The sequence below is a fragment of the Scomber scombrus genome, chromosome 19, assembly GCF_963691925.1.
Source record: "Scomber scombrus chromosome 19, fScoSco1.1, whole genome shotgun sequence".
Taxonomy (NCBI): Eukaryota; Metazoa; Chordata; class Actinopteri; order Scombriformes; family Scombridae; genus Scomber; species Scomber scombrus.
Genome location: NC_084988.1, coordinates 6,919,684 through 6,941,848, shown reverse-complemented (window position 1 = coordinate 6,941,848; position 22,165 = coordinate 6,919,684). Strand labels below are relative to the sequence as shown.

Here is a 22,165-nt window from a genome sequence, read left to right as displayed (position 1 = left end):
CATATTAAAACGCCCAAAGGAAGACGCGCAATCAAAAGCATTAATTACACGTGTGTGTGTAGCCGCCCCCAACTCCTACCATTCAACTACAACATGAGATGTGTCGTCTGCTTCAAACACGGTAAGAAAACACAAAGCCACTCGTGTTTTAAAATATAATCTAATCTGCACATGTTCACAAATTTAAAGATAATTGGATAGTGACACATTTTTTCAGGTCTGGCTTGAAATAACAAGTGCAAACATGAACATGTTAAGAGGTTTTCCTGGCTGTGTAATCATTCCTCCTGTTCATACTGGCTATTTAAAGATCCCCTTTCAAATGTGCTTTCAGTGTAAGTGATGGGAGCCAAAAATCAAGTATTTAAAAAGTTTATCTGAAGCTTATATGAGGCTTCAGCAGTTAGTTATATCAAGTGGATATCTGCCACATTTACAGTCTTTTACCATCCATTTCCCTCTTTGTGTTTCCTCAGTGTTTCACCGTTGAGCTATGGTGAGTAACAAAAAGAGGAACATTTTGGTATTAAAAAACTAATGCTGGAAGCTATCTACTTGATTTGACTCATTTGGACGGCTGAAGCTTTATATTAGCCACAGATAAACTTTTAAATAGTTTTAAATACTTTTACTTTTGCACAGAAGCAGGCTGTGCCTTTAACAGCACTTAACACTGTTTTGTAGGTGTTTACAGACATGTCTGCCCATGTGGATTTAAAAATGACTCTGCTTGCTGTACAGTAACAAAGATTTTCGACTGGAGACCAGAAGAAATAATTTTTTACGATATCCATAAAAAGCTTAAAATGTTTTATTGTGAGGCAAATTTAAATATTTTATACTGTCTAATATTCCATGCATCATAACATCTTTTAGATTTTTTCGTGCAAGTGACTGAGATGTCACTTTTTTTCAACCATTTTGTGGGGTTTAGAAATATACTGTAGATAGATTCTATGTCTACAGATTTGCAACGTTAGAAAATGATTTCAAATGTTTTTATTGTACAGCAGATGGAATATCTTTCGATACCTATAGTCAAAAGAGATGTTAATATTCTTGAGTTAAACAACATCTGGGGTTCTGAAATATCACTTGAATTTGTCTTTCAGAAAATCAGTTGTATAGCTCAGTGACATAAGTATGAACTTTCCAGTTCAGCATTTATGTGAAAATTGTCAAGCTATTTTTTTAGCCCAGCCAATTGGTTTTGGAATACAGCTAACCATTACATCTAATTTGTTTCAAAAAAGTTGTTTGGTCATACTGGCTGCTGGAGGAGTATATTGAGATGTGCCCTATAAAAGCTGCTTCCTTTCCTCATACCATATCCTCAAATTGTGGCCCCTTTGTAGAGAGTTATGGTTGTAGTGGGTGTGTTTTAATGCTCACTGTCTGCAGACAACAGCCAGAGCAAACTGAGCAACTATTTATATGCATTAAAATTGGTGGCATTGCCTTTTAAGTGCTTTTTAATAAATTATCTAAAGGCCTATTTTGTTACATTAATACATTTCTTTGTTAAATTTTGCAGGTATATTTGAATTCTGAGCTTCACCATGTGTTCGATTCCTGGGCTTCCAACACCTGGATCAGATGTACCTGTTCTCATCACGAGAGTAAACCCAAACCTTAATTGGGGTCTTGTTGAACTATGGGTCCACATGGGTGATGGAGGGACGCATGTTTATGAGAAACTGAGAGAGGAAATTCAGATTCCTAAGGGGAAGTTTTGTGGATCAGAAGGAAAACCAGGGGACCTTTGTCTGGTCTGCATCAGTGACACCTGGCATAGAGCTCGAATTGTATCGATTCAAAGTGAAACCTTCAATGTTTTTCTTATTGACCAGGGACAGCACCATATCACCACCAGTGACGCTTTAGCATGGGGCCAGAGTGACAGTTTTCTCCTTCCTCCTGAAATTGAATCTTGCATACTCGCAAATGTTATCTCCCTTGAGAATATTTGGCCTGAAAAGGCCACAAAGTTTTTGGAGTCTCTGCCTGGCAAGAAGTTTAAGGGGCTGGTTCAACATGTGCTGATGCCAGACAGGATTATCCTCCTTGACATACCAGTTGTTTCCAATCACATATGTAAGTTTGGGATTGCAAAGAAGATTCCAGTGGAAGAATTTAAATGCCTTGTACTTAAATGTCTACATTTACCCAAAGGAGATGCTTCTGATGCCTACCATGTAACACAGGAACAGAGTCTGAATGTCATGCTTGAGAAACATGACCAATACTTGTACCCAGAACTGTTAACTGACACATTTGAAACTGTTACTGTGACGGAGGTTATTGATCCACAAAACATTTTTTGCAAGCTTCAAATTTTTTCCAAGGCAGTGAAAATATTATCAGAACAAATCCACCAGCACTATGAAGAGACTTCAGATTTTGGGCAGGCACAACCACAGACCAACGGGGATCCATGTGCTGCTAAAGGATCAAATGGCAGATGGTGTCGCTCGTTACTAAAGCAAAACATTGTGACTAGCGATGGTGCTGTAGAAGTCTTGCATGTAGATGAAGGAAAAACTGAATTTGTCCCAGTTGGAGACATCAGACCAATGCTTGGAAAATTCCTGAGAATGCCAGTTGTCACATATCTCTGTTCTCTAGATGGAGTGAATGATAATGGCACAGGATGGACTACAAACCAGACTGATTACTTGAAATCACTACTCCTGAATGAGACAGTTGTGGCTCGCTTTAACCACCACAGTAGACCTCAAGATGTGTATTATGTCACTCTTCATGCTGCTAATGATGCATGCATAAACAACTGCTTTTTAGTGAACGCAGGATCTTTTCCACCTTGTAAGACTGAACAAGATTCAAATGTCCAGAATGATCCCATTCCCTCATCATTTCTCAGTTCACTTGTAGATGAACAGTGTGTGGATTTCCAGAACACAGTCAATTTAAATGTTGATGTTTTAGAGGAAACCTTGCCAAGTACCAAGAACACACCAATTAATGGCAGGGAAGATGAGGTACAGACTTCTGGCCCCACTGCTCATCCTCTCAAAGATAACTCTGAACATCCAGACCCTCTAATACACGAAAATGGGCATCTTTCAACTTGTCATGATATGTTTACCATAAAAAGTTCTGTCAATGTAAAAGTGTCTCGTATTAAAAAGGTATGGAAGACGACCTGCGCTCAAGCAACTAAAAATGGTGACTGTCTTAGTCTCCTTATGGAAGATCTGCAAACCCACTATGCCTCTGCCCAACTTCAGCCACTTGTTCGGTCCATCTGTGTCGCCCGTAATCCAGAAAATGGCATGTGGTGTAGAGCGAAGATCATTGCAAGTCACCACTCCCCTGTAGTAGATGTTATATTTATAGATTATGATCAAACTCAAAAGGTCCCTCTGCGAGATGTGTACCCCATTGACCCAGCTTTCTTAGATGGGGTCAATGGGCCTTTTCAGTGTTGCCTATTCAATCTGAAGAATTCTACTAATTCCAATGCTGTCACTTCAACTGATGCTGCATCAGAGTTTCAAAAGTTTGTGGATTCAGGTGCCTCTTCAAATGGTGTATTGAAAAGTAATTTAAAGGCCAGAACATCTAATGAAGAAAGCCCATCCCTGCCCCAGAAATGTGCACAGGTTGAAAGTCAAATCCTTTCTCTGGTCCAATCAGATGCATATAATTATTCCACACATGATATTGAGGTGGGTGGAAAAGAAAAAGTGTGCATTACCTTTGCAGAGAATGTAAATCATTTTTACTGCCAGCTAGACAGGAACTCTCACTTGCTTGACAAAGTGATGGAAAATGTTAAGCAACTAATTTGCCAGCCACAGTGCACAGATCGCCAACTTGGACTCAACAGTGTTTGCTTAGCTAGGTACACTGATAATCAGTGGTACAGAGGGCAAGTAATAGAAATGTCACCCAAACTTAAAGTACACTTTGTGGACTATGGAGAGACCCCTGCAGTGAGTGAATCTGATATCCATGCTTTTTCCTCTGAAGCATGTATTGCCATGTCTGTTCCTGTGCAGGCTGTTCCACTTGGACTGTTTGATGTCCCAGCTGAAGTACCACAGGAAGTCAACCAGTGGTTTGAAGATAACGCCATTGGCCGTAATTTTACCATTTCAGTAGTAGCTAAAGGGGAAAGAGGTAAACTAATTGTTGAACTCTTTGAGGGTTCCTTGAATGTAAATCGGAAAGTCAGAGAGTGCATAGCAAAGATGAATCGACAGAAGACAAATGGCCTAGTTAAGCAGACTGACCAGCAGTGCTGCAAAGGCTCACAACAGGCTAGTGTTCCAGGTCTAGACTGTTTAACTGAAGAGCTCACGAATGTGCCACCATTAGAGGATATGACAGAAAAAAGTAAAGTCTGTAGCAATGGAATTTGTGATTCCATCACAGTGGATGAGCTAAAGACGGATTCACAATCCACAACTCTTGTCTCCATACCAACGGTTGAACATGGAAGGACTTTGGATGAAGGAAAAAAAACAATGTTGGATGTCAAGGTCAAAGAAACCATGGTGGCACAGACATTCATACAAGGTCTCCAAACAGACTCAGAAATGGCACAACTTTCCCTTCCTTCGTGCCCTGAGGCAATGGAGAACATCTACATGTACAAGAGGCCAAACATTTCTCAAAACAAAACAGAGGAGGTATATGCTTCCTGCATAGTTGCACCCAATTACTTCTGGTGTCAGTGTGCCAACACAGAAAACCTGGACATAGTTTCAAGAGTTGCTCAGGAGGTAGGACAGGCACAACAGGACACAATATTCCCCAAGACTTTGGATCCTGGTTGTCCATGCCTTGCTCTCTTTTACAGTGACAACCAGTGGTATCGAGCACAGGTAATTCAGAGAACTGGAAATACACTTAATGTTCTGTTTGTTGACTATGGCAATGAGTCTGAAGTCGACATTAAGGATGTGAGAACAGTGCCTCAGAGTCTGTTGGAGCAGGCTCCTCAAGCCTTTTTGTGCACTTTGAATGGGTTTGATGAGTCTAAGGGCTCCTGGGATGACAGCACTTACGATTACTTCTACAATCTCCTGGCTGATAAGTCTCTCAGAGTCACAGTGTTACATATGAAGGACAAATCAGAGATTGGACTTCCTCAATATGCAGTGAAAATTGAGTGGGAAGATGTGGTTGTGAATAGCATGATACAGAAATACTGGAAACCATTTCCCACAGAACATGGTAAGAAGGAAATTGTGACGGAAATTGAAATGGCCACCTCTCTCCAAGGTATTCAAATTGAGTCCAACATGGCACACCTTAAAGAAAATGTGAATACTTCTATGTACAAAAAGTCAAACATTTCCAAAAACAAAACAGAAGAGGTATATGCCTCTTGTATTGTGGAACCCGGTTTCTTCTGGTGTCAGTACACCAACACAGAGGATCTTGGCAAAGTAGTGAGGCTTGCACAGGAAGCAGGACAGGCAGAGCAGGACATGATGTTCCCAGACACTCTTAGTCCTGGCAGTCCATGCCTTGCTCTGTTTTCCAGTGACAACCAGTGGTATCGAGCTCAAGTCATTCGCAGGAGTAATGATACATTTTATGTTCTGTTTGTTGACTATGGAAATGAGTCAGACGTTGACATCAAGAATGTGAGATCAGTACCTCAGTGTCTGCTGGAGCACGCTCCTCAGGCATTTCTTTGTTCCTTGAATGGATTTGAAGAGCCCAAGGGCTCCTGGGATGACAAAGTGTATGATTACTTCTATAATCTTCTGGTTGATAAACCACTAAAAGTGTCAGTGCTCAACATGGAAGATCATTCAGAGATGGCAGTACCTCAGTATGCAGTGGAAATTGTGTGTGAGGGGGTGAATGTAAATGCAGCAATGCAGGTATACTGGAAACCAGTTGCCAAAGAACATGTTATGACAGAAAGCCCTGAAACAGAAACTTTCCTCCAATATGGTCCAACCAAGTCTAACATTAAACACATTGTTTCCAAAGAAAATGTGAATACTTGCATGTACAAGAAGCCAAATATTTCCAAAAACAAAGAAGAGGAGGTATATGCCTCTTGTATTGTGGAACCCGGTTTCTTCTGGTGTCAGTACACCAACACAGAGGATCTTGGCAAAGTGGTGAGGCTTGCACAGGAAGCAGGACAAGCAGAGCAGGACATGATGTTCCCAGACACTCTTAGTCCTGGCAGTCCATGCCTTGCTCTGTTTTCCAGTGACAACCAGTGGTATCGAGCTCAAGTCATTCGCAGGAGTAATGATACATTTTATGTTCTGTTTGTTGACTATGGAAATGAATCAGACGTTGACATCAAGAATGTGAGATCAGTGCCTCACAGTCTGTTGGAGCACGCTCCTCAGGCATTTCTGTGCTCCTTGAATGGATTTGAGGAGTCCAAGGGCTCCTGGGATGACAAAGTTTACGATGACTTCTACAACCTTCTGGTTGACAACCCACTAAAAGTGTCAGTGTTCAACATGGATGATCATTCAGAGATGGCATTTCCCCAGTATGCAGTGGACATTGAATGTGAAGGAGTGGTTGTGAATACAGCGATGGAGAAATACTGGAAAGGATTTCCAACAGACCATACCTTGGCAGAAAGTCCAGATTCTGGTTAGTTGACTTGGTGTCATGTTTTTGAAAGTCTTGTTTGTAACTTAGATTTTTCTTTATGGATGTGATTTTTAATTCCATTTGATCTCTCATCTTTAGTCAACCAGGATGAAACCAGGACCATAGACGATTGTGCTGGGGTTTAAAATCATCAAAAAGCCATCAACTGAATGGTATGACTTAAAAGGTTCTTCTCCTGCAATTAGTCCTCTTTAGGACAAATGAGGGTTCTGCTACTACAGTAACAACCTTTTCAATAATAGCAAACAACTGATGGGTGAATTATTAACATTTAGGCATGTACTGTAATACATGTCATACAGTTATCACAAAGTATATCCCCATATATTAAAATGCATGAAAGGACTTATATTTCATGTTTTCAAAATGTTATGTCTTTTATTTTTCCAGGATTGGATCCATATAAACTGCTGTGGAGAAAGCCTTTTGTGACACAACAGCAATGTTTTTTGAACAGACTATGTAGTATGTTTTCCTTGTTAGAAATTTTACTAAGTCTACATTTAAACAAATGAAATTGAGCTTTTCCCATTGTGACACTGTATTAATAAATGCCCTTGTGTGGATAAATGAATTAGTGTAACCTATTTATTTTAATGGATTGTACATCTTTGAACAGATAATTCTTGTCTTTTCAGTGGAACAGGGAATAATAGGCTTCTTTCTCTTCAGCCTTACACAATGTTGAGTTTTAACTGGGCTCATGTTGAGATGAAAGTGATGATATCCATTATGATATTGAATCTAAAACCTGAAAAATAGCATTGAACGTTCAAACAAAAAAAGTTCCTTAGATGAGAAGAGATGCTATAAAGAGATTTTAGAAGTTGGACGATGATAACATTTTTTTATAACATTTCTATTGCTGATCTTTAAATATTCAATTAGCCTATATCCATTTCTATGTTTACAGTTGGGACAATGTTAATTTCTGGGACTGATGAAACTGTAGACAGATTGCGAGAGCACAGTTTTAACAAATAAAGTTAGTTTCTTTAGACATGACACATTTATAAACATTTCCCAATCAACAAAGTTGTGGGTCTTAATTCTACTTTAGAGACAGATCTCTGATAGTTTTGGATCACTGTAGAGGTGCTTATAAGGAAGTAATATCATTCTAGTATTAGCTGACCCACTTTCTTGACACAAATCTGGCCAAAGGTCGATCAATATTAATATTCATGTCTGATTCCCATTTCTCATTATGCAGGTCTATTTGGCCCATTCAAAGTAAAATCTTGCAATAAATCTGTGTACATCTGTCATGAAGCAAGTTAAATCCCTGTTTGTTGGTACTCAGTCTCAGGATGGCATTGCAAAAATATTCTTATTTTCTCTTGAGCTGTAAGGGATTTATTGCCATTGCAGTTTTCTAAATATCGTATTTATTTTCATTCTTTCCTTAGGGGGTTTAGATTACTGTCTAGGGCAGGAGGTAAAGTTTAATTAGGTTTAAATGCTGTCCGTGCAATATGTAGAGTGTATTTAATACCAGTGTTCAGGCATTGGAAAGACCAAACATAAAGGTATTGCACTGCTTTTCAGGTTAAATAGATGAAGTTATGTATCCAATTTTTTTTTGTTTTTTTAGCCTACAAGAGACACACCTGGGTTTATTCCTCCTCTCACTGACAGCAGGTGGCAGCATTACTGTTTACAGATTCAGATCCAGGATCTTTGCGGCATGTTGTGTTGGTCAACTGTTGCTAGGCGACACGTGTCACACCATGTCAGAGTTGCACCAGGCAGCAGCCGCAGGGGACTTTGATCGAGTTGAGGAGATTTTGAGGCAAAATAGATGCAACCCCAATCAGAGAGACCTTGACTGGAGCTACAAGACACCACTCCACTGGGCTGCAGCCAAAGGTAGAGGTAGAAATGTTACAGTATCATTTTTCCACCTGATGCAGGTTTCAAATGTCACTAGTGTCACCACTCAGATGCTGCTGTTGTTGACTTTTGTTATAGTATTAGCTTAATAAAAACCAAAATGGGTGTTTAAGAAGACCTAAGATTGCACAGCTTCACACATTAATGGAACAAAGGAACCAAGTTAGTTATTTTTATTATGGCACACTACATATTTTTGTGCTTTCCATAAGACTAGAACTGAGCATATATGCCTGAGCATATAAACTGAAAACATCAATACCCGTTCTTTTTATTAAAATACCGTTCAGTAAATTTTTTAGTGATTTGTTCCAATCGTGTTTTTTTAATTGAGCTTCAACTATTAATGATTACTTTCATTAACAATTAACCCTCCCTCCTGTTGAGTATCTGAGTTTATAATATGTCAAAATCTTGAAAAATGTTCATAAGTTCCCAGAGCCCAAACATGTCCCAAAGCCAAAGGTATTTAATTTAAAATGATATAAAACAGAGAAAATATTAAATCTTCACTAATTGATGAATCAGTGTGCCTATAATGAAAAAACCCTCTCTTTTGCCTCACTTTGTTTTATTAATAGGGGGGGGGGGGTATTTTTTTTTTTTTTTTTTTTTTTTTTTTTTTAATTTCTCAAATTGCATGTTTTCATGTTTTTTTTAAATTTCCAATTCTTACTGTTAAATGTTTGTTTTAAGTAAAGCACATTGAATTGCCATTGTGTATGAAATGCGCTATGTAATTAAAGCTGCCTTGCCTTGCCTTGCCTTGCCTTGCCTTGCCTTGCCTTGCCCTCTCTAAAAAGGTACATGTCATATTTTACTATGATGACTTTTTCACAGGACATACAGAAACAGTCCGGATCCTCATTGAGCATGGAGCCAGGCCATGTCTAAGGACAGAGTATGGATGGACTTCTGCTCACTTTGCTGCAGAATCTGGCCGACTAGCTGTACTGCGGCTGCTGCACTCCCTCCATGCTCCCATAGACAAGGAGGACCGCAGTGGAGACAAGCCTATACGGATAGCTGAAATATATGGACACCAGGACTGTGTTCAGTTCCTTAAAAAGTATGAAATGAAACCCAACATTATTCCAGTTCTTGAATCTTTATTTTAGATATACATTTTTTGTTTTGAAATACACAGCATAGTAACCAAAAGCAGCCATTTTGGTCATCAGTTTAATAAGCAAATTGCCTTTCTCTGTATGCTGCAGAGCAGAGACTGAGTGCCAGGCATACCGCAAGATGGCAGCCCAGAAAGGCATTTCAGTGGACGACACAGACGAGGAGTGGGCAGAGCAGGGCAAAGAAAATGAAGAAAATAGGATCCGTGAGTGACATCACTGTAGCCTTTTAATTGCCAGTGTTATAGCATTAAAGTGCTTTAGCAACAATCAAAAACGTGTAATTTACTATACAGTATTGCTCAAATCGCATTTTTATATTAATTAAGGCTTAATTTCAGGATTATCAAACAGTATCATTTTCTAATTTTGTCCAAAACACAGATATACAGCTCTAAACAAACATTAAGAAGTTGTGCAGTTACGTCCATCAAAAATAATGAATTAAAATAAACAACAAAAATCACATCAGAGTAAAATGTAGCTTAAGCTAATATCATTGGTTTTGTTTGTAAATGTAGTTCCTCATGATTGAAGAGTACACGTTTTCACTTCTTCCATGGTGAGTCTAACTTTGTGGAACTGTCTGTGATGGATGCAACAACCTGGAGAAGAGAAGAAGAAGGGTGTGTAAGATGTATCAATACTCATTGTAGTATTTCACATGACTAAATCCAGTTGTGGTGCACTTACATCTTTTCTGAGACGTTTCATCAGTGCTTCACGTGTCTGTCAAAATGGTATTAAAACAGTTTTAATGACGCTATACTATCTGTTTGTGGTTAATAGCCTTTATATTTTCTACACAGTACCTTTAAATACATATTAAAGACCTACTTACTAAGTAATACACTACAAAGCAACATCACTGACCCAGAAATGCAAGATGCATCATTATGTAGGTACTGTAGGAATTTTCTTTTAATAAATAAAAGTTCCTTACCCGTTTTTCCCCCAAGCACGTGGTCACCAAAATGAAAAGACCCTGCAAATGAAATTATAAAGGTTAGTGTGCAAGAAATACTTTTACTGGTCCAGATGTTTAACTGAAGATTAAATTGACCATACCTGGAGTGAATTCATCAGGGTAAAGGCGTAATTGACCACATCGGCTAACGGACCATATGAAAGGTCAAGAATCGTTACACCAAATCCAAGAATCCATGTCCCACCAAAGATTGGAGTCAGAAGGATAACGGACCTCATGACCGTTTTGACAGCTGCTTTTTCATTCCCATTACATTTCACTATATTCTTAGGATGTTCCAAAAGCTTCATGATTACCACCGCCATGCAGAAAATGTTGACAAAAACAATTATACCAACTGGTATGATAAATGTATGGATGGACCCTGACAACAAGCTGTCATAAATCAGCCAACATGTCTCCTTGGAGTAGTATTTTCCTTCGGCACCAGCGTCATTGGTAAGAAACGTGATAGCAACGATAAGAAACGGACACACATAGCCCAAGATTAAGGCGAACCTCAGGTAGTTCTTCTTGCTCACAATATGGAAAGGGAAAACAGTTTGATGAAGAATCGTGGTGCTCAGACACAACATCCAAAAGAACATGGCCAGATAACAGAAATGCTTCAACACCACAGAAGTCCTACACCAGATTTGACTAATATCCTCTGGCTTAGAAGATGCTACAAAACAGCAATCTGCAATCAGCAAACAAAGAGAAATGTTTATGTGGGCAGTATGCCGTAAATATAAAGCATCTGACTTAACTAAAGAATTCCAGACAGCCAGTTCTATCGCGAGGCTGAGAATGAGTGACACGATCGATACAGACAGTCCAAAGTAAGTTAACTCAGTTAGCCCAACCGTTTTCAATGGTTCCTTTGACATTAAAATAGCAAATGAGGACAAATGAAAGCATGTGCACTCTCCCTCATTCCATGGACCACCCCACTTACATCCGTCTGCTGACCATTGTCCGGTATTATTGTTCCATGCAACACATTTCATCTCGAAGTTGCGAGTCCTTCGAGTGAGTAATGGAAATGTAAGTTTAATTTCAAGGTTATCTTTTTGCTTTGTGCCAGTACTTGTTGACACAACAATGCTGTTAGTCAGGTAGTCATCCAAATCGGGCAAATACTCGTTCAGTTGTTTAAACCCGGCTGTTTTTACACTGTCAGGGTTTATTTTACTAAGAGAGACATTGACACCAAACACATTGTTGTGACAGATTGTCCCATTGCAATTGTTGACTTTTAACTCTAGATTTGATTTACTATAGTCATTTGTTGTATTTGTCACCTCAATTAACTGCTCAACAGAACTCAGATATCTCTCAGCCAATGTCACATTTTCTGTCTCATCAGTTACGTTCCATGTACTTTCAAGAGATTTCTCCAGCAAATTGCTAGATGACTGCAGAACATTCTGAAAAGAAAAAAAAACGTATTTTAATTTCTTTTGAGTTAAGTACAAGATGTTTGCTTAAAGTCAAAGAAAATGTATATCCAGGTTGTATTATTTATGAAAAAGCTGAATAAGTGGAGTTACATATATACGTTGGCCTTTTAGATAAAGCAAAAATACATGAATAAATATATAACATTACATGGTCAAATTTGGTGAAACTATAATCAGTTAATACTGAATGGTGGTAGGTTTAATAGTCCAGCAAACACTTGTTGAGAAGCCACTTTGACACAGCAGAGGAGCAACAGTAGGATATTTAGTTTGCATCATACAAAAAACAACCCCAAAACAACTAAACAGTGAGGCTGTCACATGCATGTCTTGTTTGCTGTGAATCCCTATTATGTATGAAGGCAATTTGAACCCAACATGAGAACGGAGGACTTCGCCACTATCATTAAGAACTACTATATAAGACGGGTAATCCTTTGTGGGTATTTGGTGGTAAACAAAAGTTTTGGACAAGTAGAACTTTTGACCTGACAATGGTGCTAAATTAAAAAGTCTTAGATAAAAGATAAAACATTGTTTTACATTTAATTCCCTGGGGACCATAAATGCTTCTACCAAATTTCAAGATATATCAATAAAAAACTAAAACGTCAATGTCACAATAGCGCTGGAGGAAAAGTCGAGGTTCATCATCTGGGTTCCAGTCATTAACATGGCTAAAAATTGGGTATGAATTCATGAAAATGTTAAGGATCATCATTTTAAATGATGAGATAATGAGATATTAGTATCCTTTTTGCATCCATATGGGTTGATCATCAGTAATAACATTCAGTGAAAACAATCAAAGATTCAGTAATACTTACATTCACTGTTGTGTCATTGATTATGATTTCATTATTTGCCTGCAGCTTGGTACTCAAACTGGTGAGTACTTCAACAGATGCATCCATATTGGAAAATGTGTTGATAGTCTTTGTGTTATTAGTGACTTTTTCAAGACGTTGAAACACATTGGCAGCATTTTGATCTAGTAGGCCAAGTCCACTGTCAGCAGCCTGTAACAACAGGGATAATTTATAGGTGAGTAAATGTGTCAAAATGTAAACTGTCAGTTAGAGGTGAAGATTTATTTAGCACCAAGCTATGGTCTTTCTGTTACAGTTGATTATAATTACTCTTGAATAGCAGGCTAGCGTAAATTGTCACTTTTCTATTAAATAATGTGTATCTTACTTTACAACATTATATTGTGAGTGAGAGAGTACAAATGTTAGAAATGTTAGGCTTACAATTGCGCTTTGCAGCACACTGTTCACTTCCAGGTTCACACACGCTGACTTCACACTTCCCCATGTCCCATTTGAATAGCTGAAATTATTGGTATTGACAGAAAATGTATTTCATTTGGCAATTGATTAAACATTTTTGTCACTTTTTAAGCAACAAAAAGTATTTGGTTTCAACTTTCTAAGTCTTGTGTGATGGTAAGCTGAAATCTTTGGGTTTTAGACTCACATTTAGACAAAACAAGACATCATGATGGGCAGTTTGAACACACTTTCTCTTTCAAGTGAATGGGAAGGCGTGTCCAAACTTTTGATAGGTATGCTTTAATCATTCATTTTTTTTAAATCAGCCGATCATTCAAATAAATAACATTTTTAATTGCAGCCTTACCAATGCCTCTTTTTAAATCCAACTTCATTCTTGCATCTCACCATTGCAGTGAAATCAGCTAGGGTGTTTTCCCATTCACGATCAGCTTCACAGTATTTATCATTTCCTGTTTTGTAGAAGCAAAGTTAATTACTGATTAAATAAAGACTTTATCATTTGTTCTGTTAAAAACTACAAAGGTAACTTAAATGTAACAAGGACAGTTGGAGCATGTGAATATCATTGAAGAAAAAAATCTTTCAAATATCACACAAACATTTACTGTGTCCCTTGTTTGCTCATTCAATATTCCCGACATCACTTGTTCCCAACCTGTGGGTCGGTCAAAAGATAAATCTGAAGGGTCAAAAGATGATCTACTTTCTACTCAGGAGCAGGTAGGTTCATTTTTTACAGTAGGAACACATATCTGCAGAAATGTATTACACTCAGGTTTACTTACTCGTGAGTTGCTTTACTTTTTTATTCACTTTACTCTGGAAGAACAGCCCTACATAATAAACACTCAGTAGCTTACTATATAGTATGTAGTAAGTTTGATTCTTTGATTTCACACGCTTACGAATCATAAGCATTGTGTATCTTTTGACGTGTTGTAATTTATACGTCTATCAGGGACAAAAAATTGCACTGTGGATTTTTTAGTTGCACTCAGTGGAAATATGGAATCAGAGTGGACACAGCAAATGTTCCTGACTTTTTCACTAATACATACCTTTTATTGTATGGACAGTAAATGTAGCACTTTTTGGTTGTTTGAGCCTGTTTTTAAATATGCACGTTATACTTGGAACTTCGTCACACCCAAATAATGTCTCAGCTTCATAAATAACGTGATTTCCAGAAGGACCTGCAAAGATCACAAATGTGTTACATGTGTTTCATAACAAGTTTGCACATGGTTTAACTGAATTGAACTAAATGGACAAAGAAGATGAACCAAAGAAAATATACTTACTATCTGTTTTTTTTATTCCTGACATTATATTTTCTGGCTCCCACTCCACTGTGTAATTTTCATTGCTTTTCTGTATCTCGCATTTGACTTTCACAGCGGCAGACTTATGGCAGCGTGGAAATGATGGAGATGCAGAGATGTAGATGTCTGGCAGGAGAGACACGTCCAAAGTAGTGCTTGCCTTGTGTAATATTGTTATGTTGTCTAATTTTTGCTCGTAGGTACATGTGTACAGTCCTAAAGAGAAAATAGATATAAATTAAGTTAACCAGTTAAAATGAGTTCTTATTTTTAATTTTTCTTTAAATAATCTCCCCAATATTACTTAACATTGAAACACAGGATTGTCCCAGATAATGTAATGATCCTAAAGATTTATATAATGATCACCAGTTTCAATTATTTCAACTTCCTTTGTCCATTTTGTTCACAATTTTGGCATGGCAGACTGTTAAGCATACTACATTACCCATGAGCCTCAGCCACCATTCCTATTGAGAAGCCATCGGCGCCAATCAGAGCGTGATGAAAAATCAAAAAATCAGCTTTTCTCAACACTGTAATCCTTAACTTCCACCCGCCATTAGCGGTGCACATGATGGGATTTTAAACTCTATTTTTGGCTGAAATGCATCTTGGGAGTCGTAGTCAACTTCTATTTCGAAATGTTTATGTATACAGTCATTTACAGTGCCAGTCAAAAGTTTGGGCACACCTTCCCACATGCTTGTATGAGAAGGTGCGTCCAAACTTTGGACCAGCTAATAGGTTAAATATCTAAACATACCTGCCCAGTGCTCTGTTACATTTCTGAGTTTGAGTGTGGAATTTTTCATTGTTGATGTCACAACTGACACTGTGCCATCTGTTATTTTATCTACGGTGTCCGTTTCCAGAATCCACTCCGCTTCCACTCCCAGGCTTTTCGTCACTGAGCAACTCATATATTGCTCAGAGGAGTAACGCACAGTGCGAGATGGTGCCGTTATCTTAACAGAACCTGTAAGAAATAAGAGTTCAATGAGTAAGCTACACCCAGAAGGCATGAGGTGTATGTGTCTGTCAGTAACTTCTTTACTTAAAGCCATCACAAAATTATTAAAATAACTAAAACCACATTTTTAAAAAAAGGCAATACTTTTATTCTTTTTTTAAATTCAGATTTAGTTTTATTTTTATCTGCTGAGATTTTGACATTTCTTTTTCTGGGATTTGCATAGGAAAACAACAACAAAATCTCGACAGTAACATGTTCATGGTAACTATGGATGAAGTCTGTGAACTATGTTAAGTAACCAGGATTTTTTTTAGATAGGATACGTCACACGGTCTTCATTGGTGAAACATTATGTCATCCATAGCATTTTGAGGCCCTTGTTGTATTAGTTGGCTTAAAGAATTTTGGAAAAAGCCACAATGTCAACCTTGAGTTGGGAATGTTTTGTTAAATTTCCAATATCATCTTTATATAGTCTTTTTGATATCTTTTTTTAGAGTGATGTGCTATTTAAAGGGATGTGCTTTATATTAAAGGTTTAAGAAAATAGTATCAATGAGCTGCCTCTTCCTGATGCATTTCACCTACAAGTAATAATTTAGTTAATATTGCCTCAGATTTCACTTTAATTGAACCTTGCATTAATTGATTTAGTTGCCAACTTAAACATCTAGCAGCCATACATAATAATTGATCCATTGTTATATGATATACAATTATCAGTCATGTACAGCTTTAATATATCTGATCAGAGTTAAAATGGGAAATCTAATGGGTCTGTAGCTGTATCTGCAGTCTATAACTATACCCACAGTTAATGTTTAGCCACACACTTCATGTTTTGACCTGATGATTGAGCTAGATGAAACGTCAAAAGGACTACCAAAGTCATTCAAATTAACTCTACACGGAACATGACTGTTTGTACCACATTTTGTACCAATCCATACAGTACGAGATATTTAAATATATAATCAAAATCTTTGGACTGCTACAGTCATTGGGATTCATCCTGTGGCCAGCATGAATATCTGCATGTAATAGAAAGCCAAGACATGTCAATTAAAATAAAAAATGTTAACCTGATGGTGGCGCTAGAGGAAAAGATCAACTAAGTAGGGAAAGAGCAGATATTGTCTAGGAACCATGAATGACACACACTTGTTGTATAGATATGATTAATTACCTTGAGTCTCCAAAACAAACGATGCATTCAAAATCTTGGCCAGCTCTTTGGATCTATCAACCAAATCTTGTGCATTGAAGTTGGTAGCAATGGTCATATTTAAATCCGCAGTGACTAACATTCCAACTCTTAAGTGAAGGAAAAAAAATAATCCAGATTTCAGTCATATACTGAATATCATATAACATAACAGAAATGTCAAATGGTTAAAAAAAAAAAAAAGCACCTTTACCTGTAATTGTCAATTGTCAATTTTTCAAATCCACTCAAAGTGCTGTACACTGTTTTCACCTGAAAGGCAACAACTCATTCACTAAGCATGTTTTAACACAATCGTATTATTGGCAAATGACAAGACAATACATTATAGGATTCCTAAACTGATTAAGGTAATAAATAATTGTTTTTACCTTTTTCAACAGGCCTTTCCGACAATCATCACCATCAGTATGTAAACATGTCCCATAGGTTTCATTCAAATTAAGTGATCCATTGATAGTAACTGTAAAGAAAAAAACAATTGTACATTTTTTGGGACGCTAGTATGCTCGATACACACAACTACACTTATACACACAGGCACAGAAAAATGGCAGAATACCTGTGGAGCTTGAAATACATGAGGGAATCGGCTCTTTGCTGAAGATTTGGGTGTCAGTACAGTCATCCTGATCAGACTGACAATCACTCCATTTGTAGTCAGGCTTACAGGTACACTCTGTTTTATTGTTCTTGTCAGTCTCACAGCCTTATTAGGGGAAAAAACACACAATAGTTTTAAGCAGGCATCATCATCTTTTTTTATTCTAATAAAAACTTTAGCGGAACATGCAATATTAAAAATATTATAAAAGTGTTTACTTGTTGTGAATTTCAGGCCATCAACCGTCAGGTTGTTGTCATGCACAAATGGTCTCAGTAGCTTATTTACTTTAGCAACTGCATTATGGTCTATTGTCAGTTTGACATAGTACATTTGCGTTGAATTGTCTGAAACATGCAGAATAAACAGACATCATCTTAAATACAAAACGTTTTTAAACATCACATACACCATATCTGTTTAAGGACAGTATTATTCTGAAACATGTTGAAACCTAAATATCAAATTACCTGTTCCTGTAGCCTGTGAAAGTCAAAAGGAAATCATTCAATTGAAAATAATTTGATGTTGCAGTTTTGAATTTTAAGACCTGATGCGTAGTCCTGTGACACTGACTTACCTGGTAGATGTTCAGTCCCAGGGTATAAAGAAATATAAAGGTCCACATCCTGTATCCTACAAATAATTTATAACATGATAAGTCATTTGTATCGGGCTACACTACAAAATGTAGAACTACACTCACTTTATTAGGAACTCCTGCTCAATCTAATGCAATCCACATTGCAGGCACAGCTCTGCCATGATTTCTACTTTTATGAAGCTTATTATGATCGTAGTGCGAGGTGGTGGTAATAGGAACACTTTTCAATATGATGCACCCTAGTACAACCCCACCACCACCCACTACGGCCTCAATAATAAGTAAACATAAGAGAAGAGAAAATGTATACACTGCTCAAAAGTAGAATTTATGGCAGAGCTGTTGTGTTTCTAATAAAGTCTTTGGTGAGCAGATATACATTTTCTAACAGTGCTTCCCAAACATGACCCTGTTTTTTACTTGAGGACTAAGAAATGAGAAATACATTTTTAGAGGTCCGGTTGCTTCCTATGTGGCTTTGTTACCTTTGAGTATTATAATATATGTAGGTTTGGTTTAAGTGTTTCAAAACAGTAACATCTACAAACTGTCTGTGGCCTTTATAGTTACTATTTTATCATGCACATTTCCCTGGGCTTATGTCAAAATAGTATAGCATTCTCTCATAAAAGTCACCGTAGTTAGTTTTGGAGATGATTTTTTTTTAAACAAGGCATATAGAGACAGTTTGTTTACTGAGTATTCATTCAGTCTCTGCAGAGAGATAATAGTAAGTAAATTTATCCTCTGTTGAAAAACTCAAAAATCTGGTTAATACCATGTCATGTGTGGTATTGGTATTCAAAATTAGAGGGACACATGCCCTAACATATTTGATATTTGAGATAGTTTTGTGATTAAAGGACGATGTCACAATTTTTCAAGTCTGTTTTAAAACTATTGTCAACGGCCCAAATGAACACTTGAAACAGGTTTTACTTCTGTTCATATTGACCATTAAGATACTGCCTCACAATGCAGTGCAAGTGATGTGGGCCAAAATACACAATCCTCTTCCTCCTGTGCAAAAATGTATTAAAGAGTTTTAAGTCATTTTAGAGCCAAATTCCTTGCTTTTGTAAGAATCCTCCAGATATCTATTGAGTATCCACTTTATTTGACAAACTCAGTCCACTATCTTCTAATAGTCGGTATCAACATGAGGAATGATCACTGCGAGGAAAACCTGTTTCAATGTTCATTCGGGCACCTGACTGTTGTTATAGACACATTTGAATAATTTCAAACCCGTCCTTTAAGTGTTTTATATAATTCAGGTTTATTCAAACTGTCCCATGGATTTTTATACAGTAGAAAATATAATTTAAAAAAAATCTAACATAATATATACTGTAAGTTGAATAACTGAATAAATTGGCTAGTTTCATTTTTTATTGTATGTTACTATAGATATATTTCAGTTTTATTTAAAAACAGAAGTTCAGGTAATCAAATATATTTTATAATGTACTTTTTGTAAAATCAGTTTATGAGCAGATTAGTTGGTGCAACACTGCAAACATTTATCATGACCTTATCATAGTGTGATCAAACGCTATAAAAAAAAAGATAATAATAAGATTTTAAAAAGGCTAAAATAAGTAAAACTAACTTCTTTTATACCACATATATATTATAAAAGATAATGAATAAAGAAATTGTTAACCTGTTTTCCTCGATTCGTATCAGGGAACCATCGCTGTCTCACAATGTTGGAAGAACTTGTTCTCTGTGTAGACGAAAGACGGCACCACACCGATGGAGCTGTTGCTGCAGCAATCTATAAGAAATGAAGAAACACAGAGACCGGCTCCCAGCTGACTAGTGGATATATTATTAGTAGGTGATAGAGTCCACAGGAGATATATATGCAAAGTTTAAAAAAAAAAAAGCTGTTATGCTGGATTAATTTGACTGTCAAATCTGAGCTGGCATGGGCATTATGTCATGTCTGGAGGCTATTTTGTTTGTGTGGTTATAAATACAAATATTGTCTTGAGTCCATAGTTCAAGTAATAAATGCATCATACAGTGCAGCCCTAACTTTCCTGAATTAGTTTAGATATTTTGGTTAACATTTGATATTTTATACCATGGTAGCAACATGATTATATTTTAAAAAGATGAGATTATTATTCAGTGGAAGAAATCTTACATTTTAAATGAGTGATAATAATAATTGTATTTAGTATAGCACCTTTAACAGGAATACAATTCACAAAGTGCTTCGCAGAATACAAAAAAAGAGCATAAAAACATGCAAACATTAAACAAAAAAAAGCAAAGGCAATAAAAAAATACAATCAATGAGGCAGAAGCAAAAAAAGCAATGAAAACTAAATTCAAAAGTATAAGACCATAAAAAAAGCAATAACACAGTCAAACAGAGGACATGTGGAGGACATACAAGGTGAGGAAGGGACAGTACATCATGTCTGCTTCATTGCTGCTACACAGTTCCAGCGGGACTCCTTCGTACAGAAATATTAAAATGATATTTAAATGAGGGGATTCACTTATAGTTCTGTTTTTAATGATGCATCTTTGTTGATGCTTTACATTTATTTTATGAGGGGCTCATTCTGACTTTGATTTTGGCATAACAACCCACAGACTTGCTTGTTAAAATATAACATAAAACAATAACTCCATGGCATTCCTGATTTGCCCCAGTTCACGACAAAAACTGCTGTGTTCCTGCTAGATTGTTGACTGAAAAGGTGTGACATGCCTGTACTCATTATGTAAGTTTTACATTTTACACGGAAACTCGATGCATGTATCCACCTCGCCACTTTTTCCTAATTGAACTTTCATGATTTGAGAAGAGCACAGAGAAGCTTTGTGAAGCAGGACTTCCCTGTATGGATATTACTGACACTATTCATACTGTGTTTAGGAATACACGTGTTCATGTCACAATGAATGTTACGTAAGGAACCTTGTCAGAGTTGATGATATTGTTCAAGTTTATAAAAGAAAATATAAAAGAAATAACAGTTTTACACCTGAACCTTTCAATAATCAATGCAGTAGGATTACAGAATGATTACACATTATACTGTATGCAACAACTGGCTCCAATCCTTCACACTGGCACATTTTACTTTAAATGTCACAGATTGTTTTTCATTCACACATTTGATTTAATATAAAGATTATGTTGGATTATCTATCAGATATACAGTCAGGTCAGGTTGGTATATCATTTCTAAACTTTAAGGCTTAAAGGGGCTTTTACATATAAGGTTCAGTTTACTAGTCACATTGAACAGTTGAGTAATGTTATCTGTGGCTCTCTGTGGGGGCTTTGCCAAGTCCGAAAAATAACCCTGACGATGTCGTGGTGATGACATCAGGGTTATCTCATGTTTGAGCTTAAAGGAAAACAATTTTGTGACATAAAGTCTGTGTTACATACAGGGGCATGCAGTCAGTCATGAAAGACACTACCAATTTGATTTATGGGAAATATAGCATTCAGTTTTTTTGGGTGGGGGCTTGACTAGTATGAAGAAGTCAGCATATCTTGGCCTATGTTGCGTCAGATATGAATCCACCCATCATGTTTAAATCCATCTTATGTAACGCCCTTAACTTCACGGAAGTGTAATACAAAATTATTGTTGTAGTGCCCATTTAAAAAAATTATTTTACAGTTTGCTTTTTAATATATACCCAGGAAGAAACTCTTTTATATTAAGAATCTCTTTTGCAAAAGTGCCCAAGCCAAGACACCGTGTCAAAGTAAAATAAAATCATGAATAAAACCACAACCACTGCTAGAACTGGACGGAGAGACAGTAGCAGTTTGAGACATAAAATAATTTTCTAGCAACCCCGCTGACAGTGGCAGAGAGATGACGTACAGACTTCCTGCATCAAAGCTTTAAACCTGTACAGAGAAACCAGTGACTGTAATTTTAACTCATTTTGTAGTAGATGCCAAGTATTCACCAATTTCCAATTGATAATTTAAGTGTTATATCACCCAATTGCCCACTGATGGGGGGGGGAAGGAAATATTGGTATTTCAGTAGCTGTATTTCTTAAAATGGTCAG

General features: G+C 37.0%; 3 protein-coding genes across 3 annotated transcripts; 2 read left to right on the top strand and 1 right to left on the bottom strand.

Annotated features, from left to right (window-relative positions):
* The first annotated feature begins 1,559 nt into the window (after positions 1 to 1,559).
* LOC134001266 (tudor domain-containing 6) lies at positions 1,560 to 6,749 on the top strand. The gene is made up of 3 exons (XM_062440834.1): positions 1,560 to 4,970; positions 5,661 to 6,603; positions 6,703 to 6,749. The coding sequence occupies exons 1-3, from the start codon at positions 1,560 to 1,562 to the stop codon at positions 6,747 to 6,749; spliced, it is 4,401 nt and encodes a 1,466-aa protein (XP_062296818.1).
* A 1,605-nt stretch (positions 6,750 to 8,354) lies between these two features.
* On the top strand, positions 8,355 to 10,467 carry LOC134000964 (ankyrin repeat domain-containing protein 66). The gene is made up of 4 exons (XM_062440493.1): positions 8,355 to 8,493; positions 9,358 to 9,586; positions 9,735 to 9,850; positions 10,166 to 10,467. Exons 1-4 carry the CDS (start codon positions 8,355 to 8,357, stop codon positions 10,177 to 10,179), a joined length of 498 nt encoding a protein of 165 aa, XP_062296477.1. The 3' UTR covers positions 10,180 to 10,467.
* Positions 9,867 to 16,953, bottom strand: adgrf3a (adhesion G protein-coupled receptor F3a). The gene is made up of 9 exons (XM_062440833.1): positions 16,857 to 16,953; positions 15,461 to 15,673; positions 14,768 to 14,910; positions 14,503 to 14,565; positions 12,902 to 13,093; positions 10,713 to 12,041; positions 10,588 to 10,629; positions 10,338 to 10,373; positions 9,867 to 10,249 (listed from the first exon to the last, which is right to left on the bottom strand). The coding sequence occupies exons 1-9, from the start codon at positions 16,951 to 16,953 to the stop codon at positions 10,193 to 10,195; spliced, it is 2,172 nt and encodes a 723-aa protein (XP_062296817.1). The 3' UTR covers positions 9,867 to 10,192.
* Between the last annotated feature and the right edge of the window lie 5,212 nt (positions 16,954 to 22,165).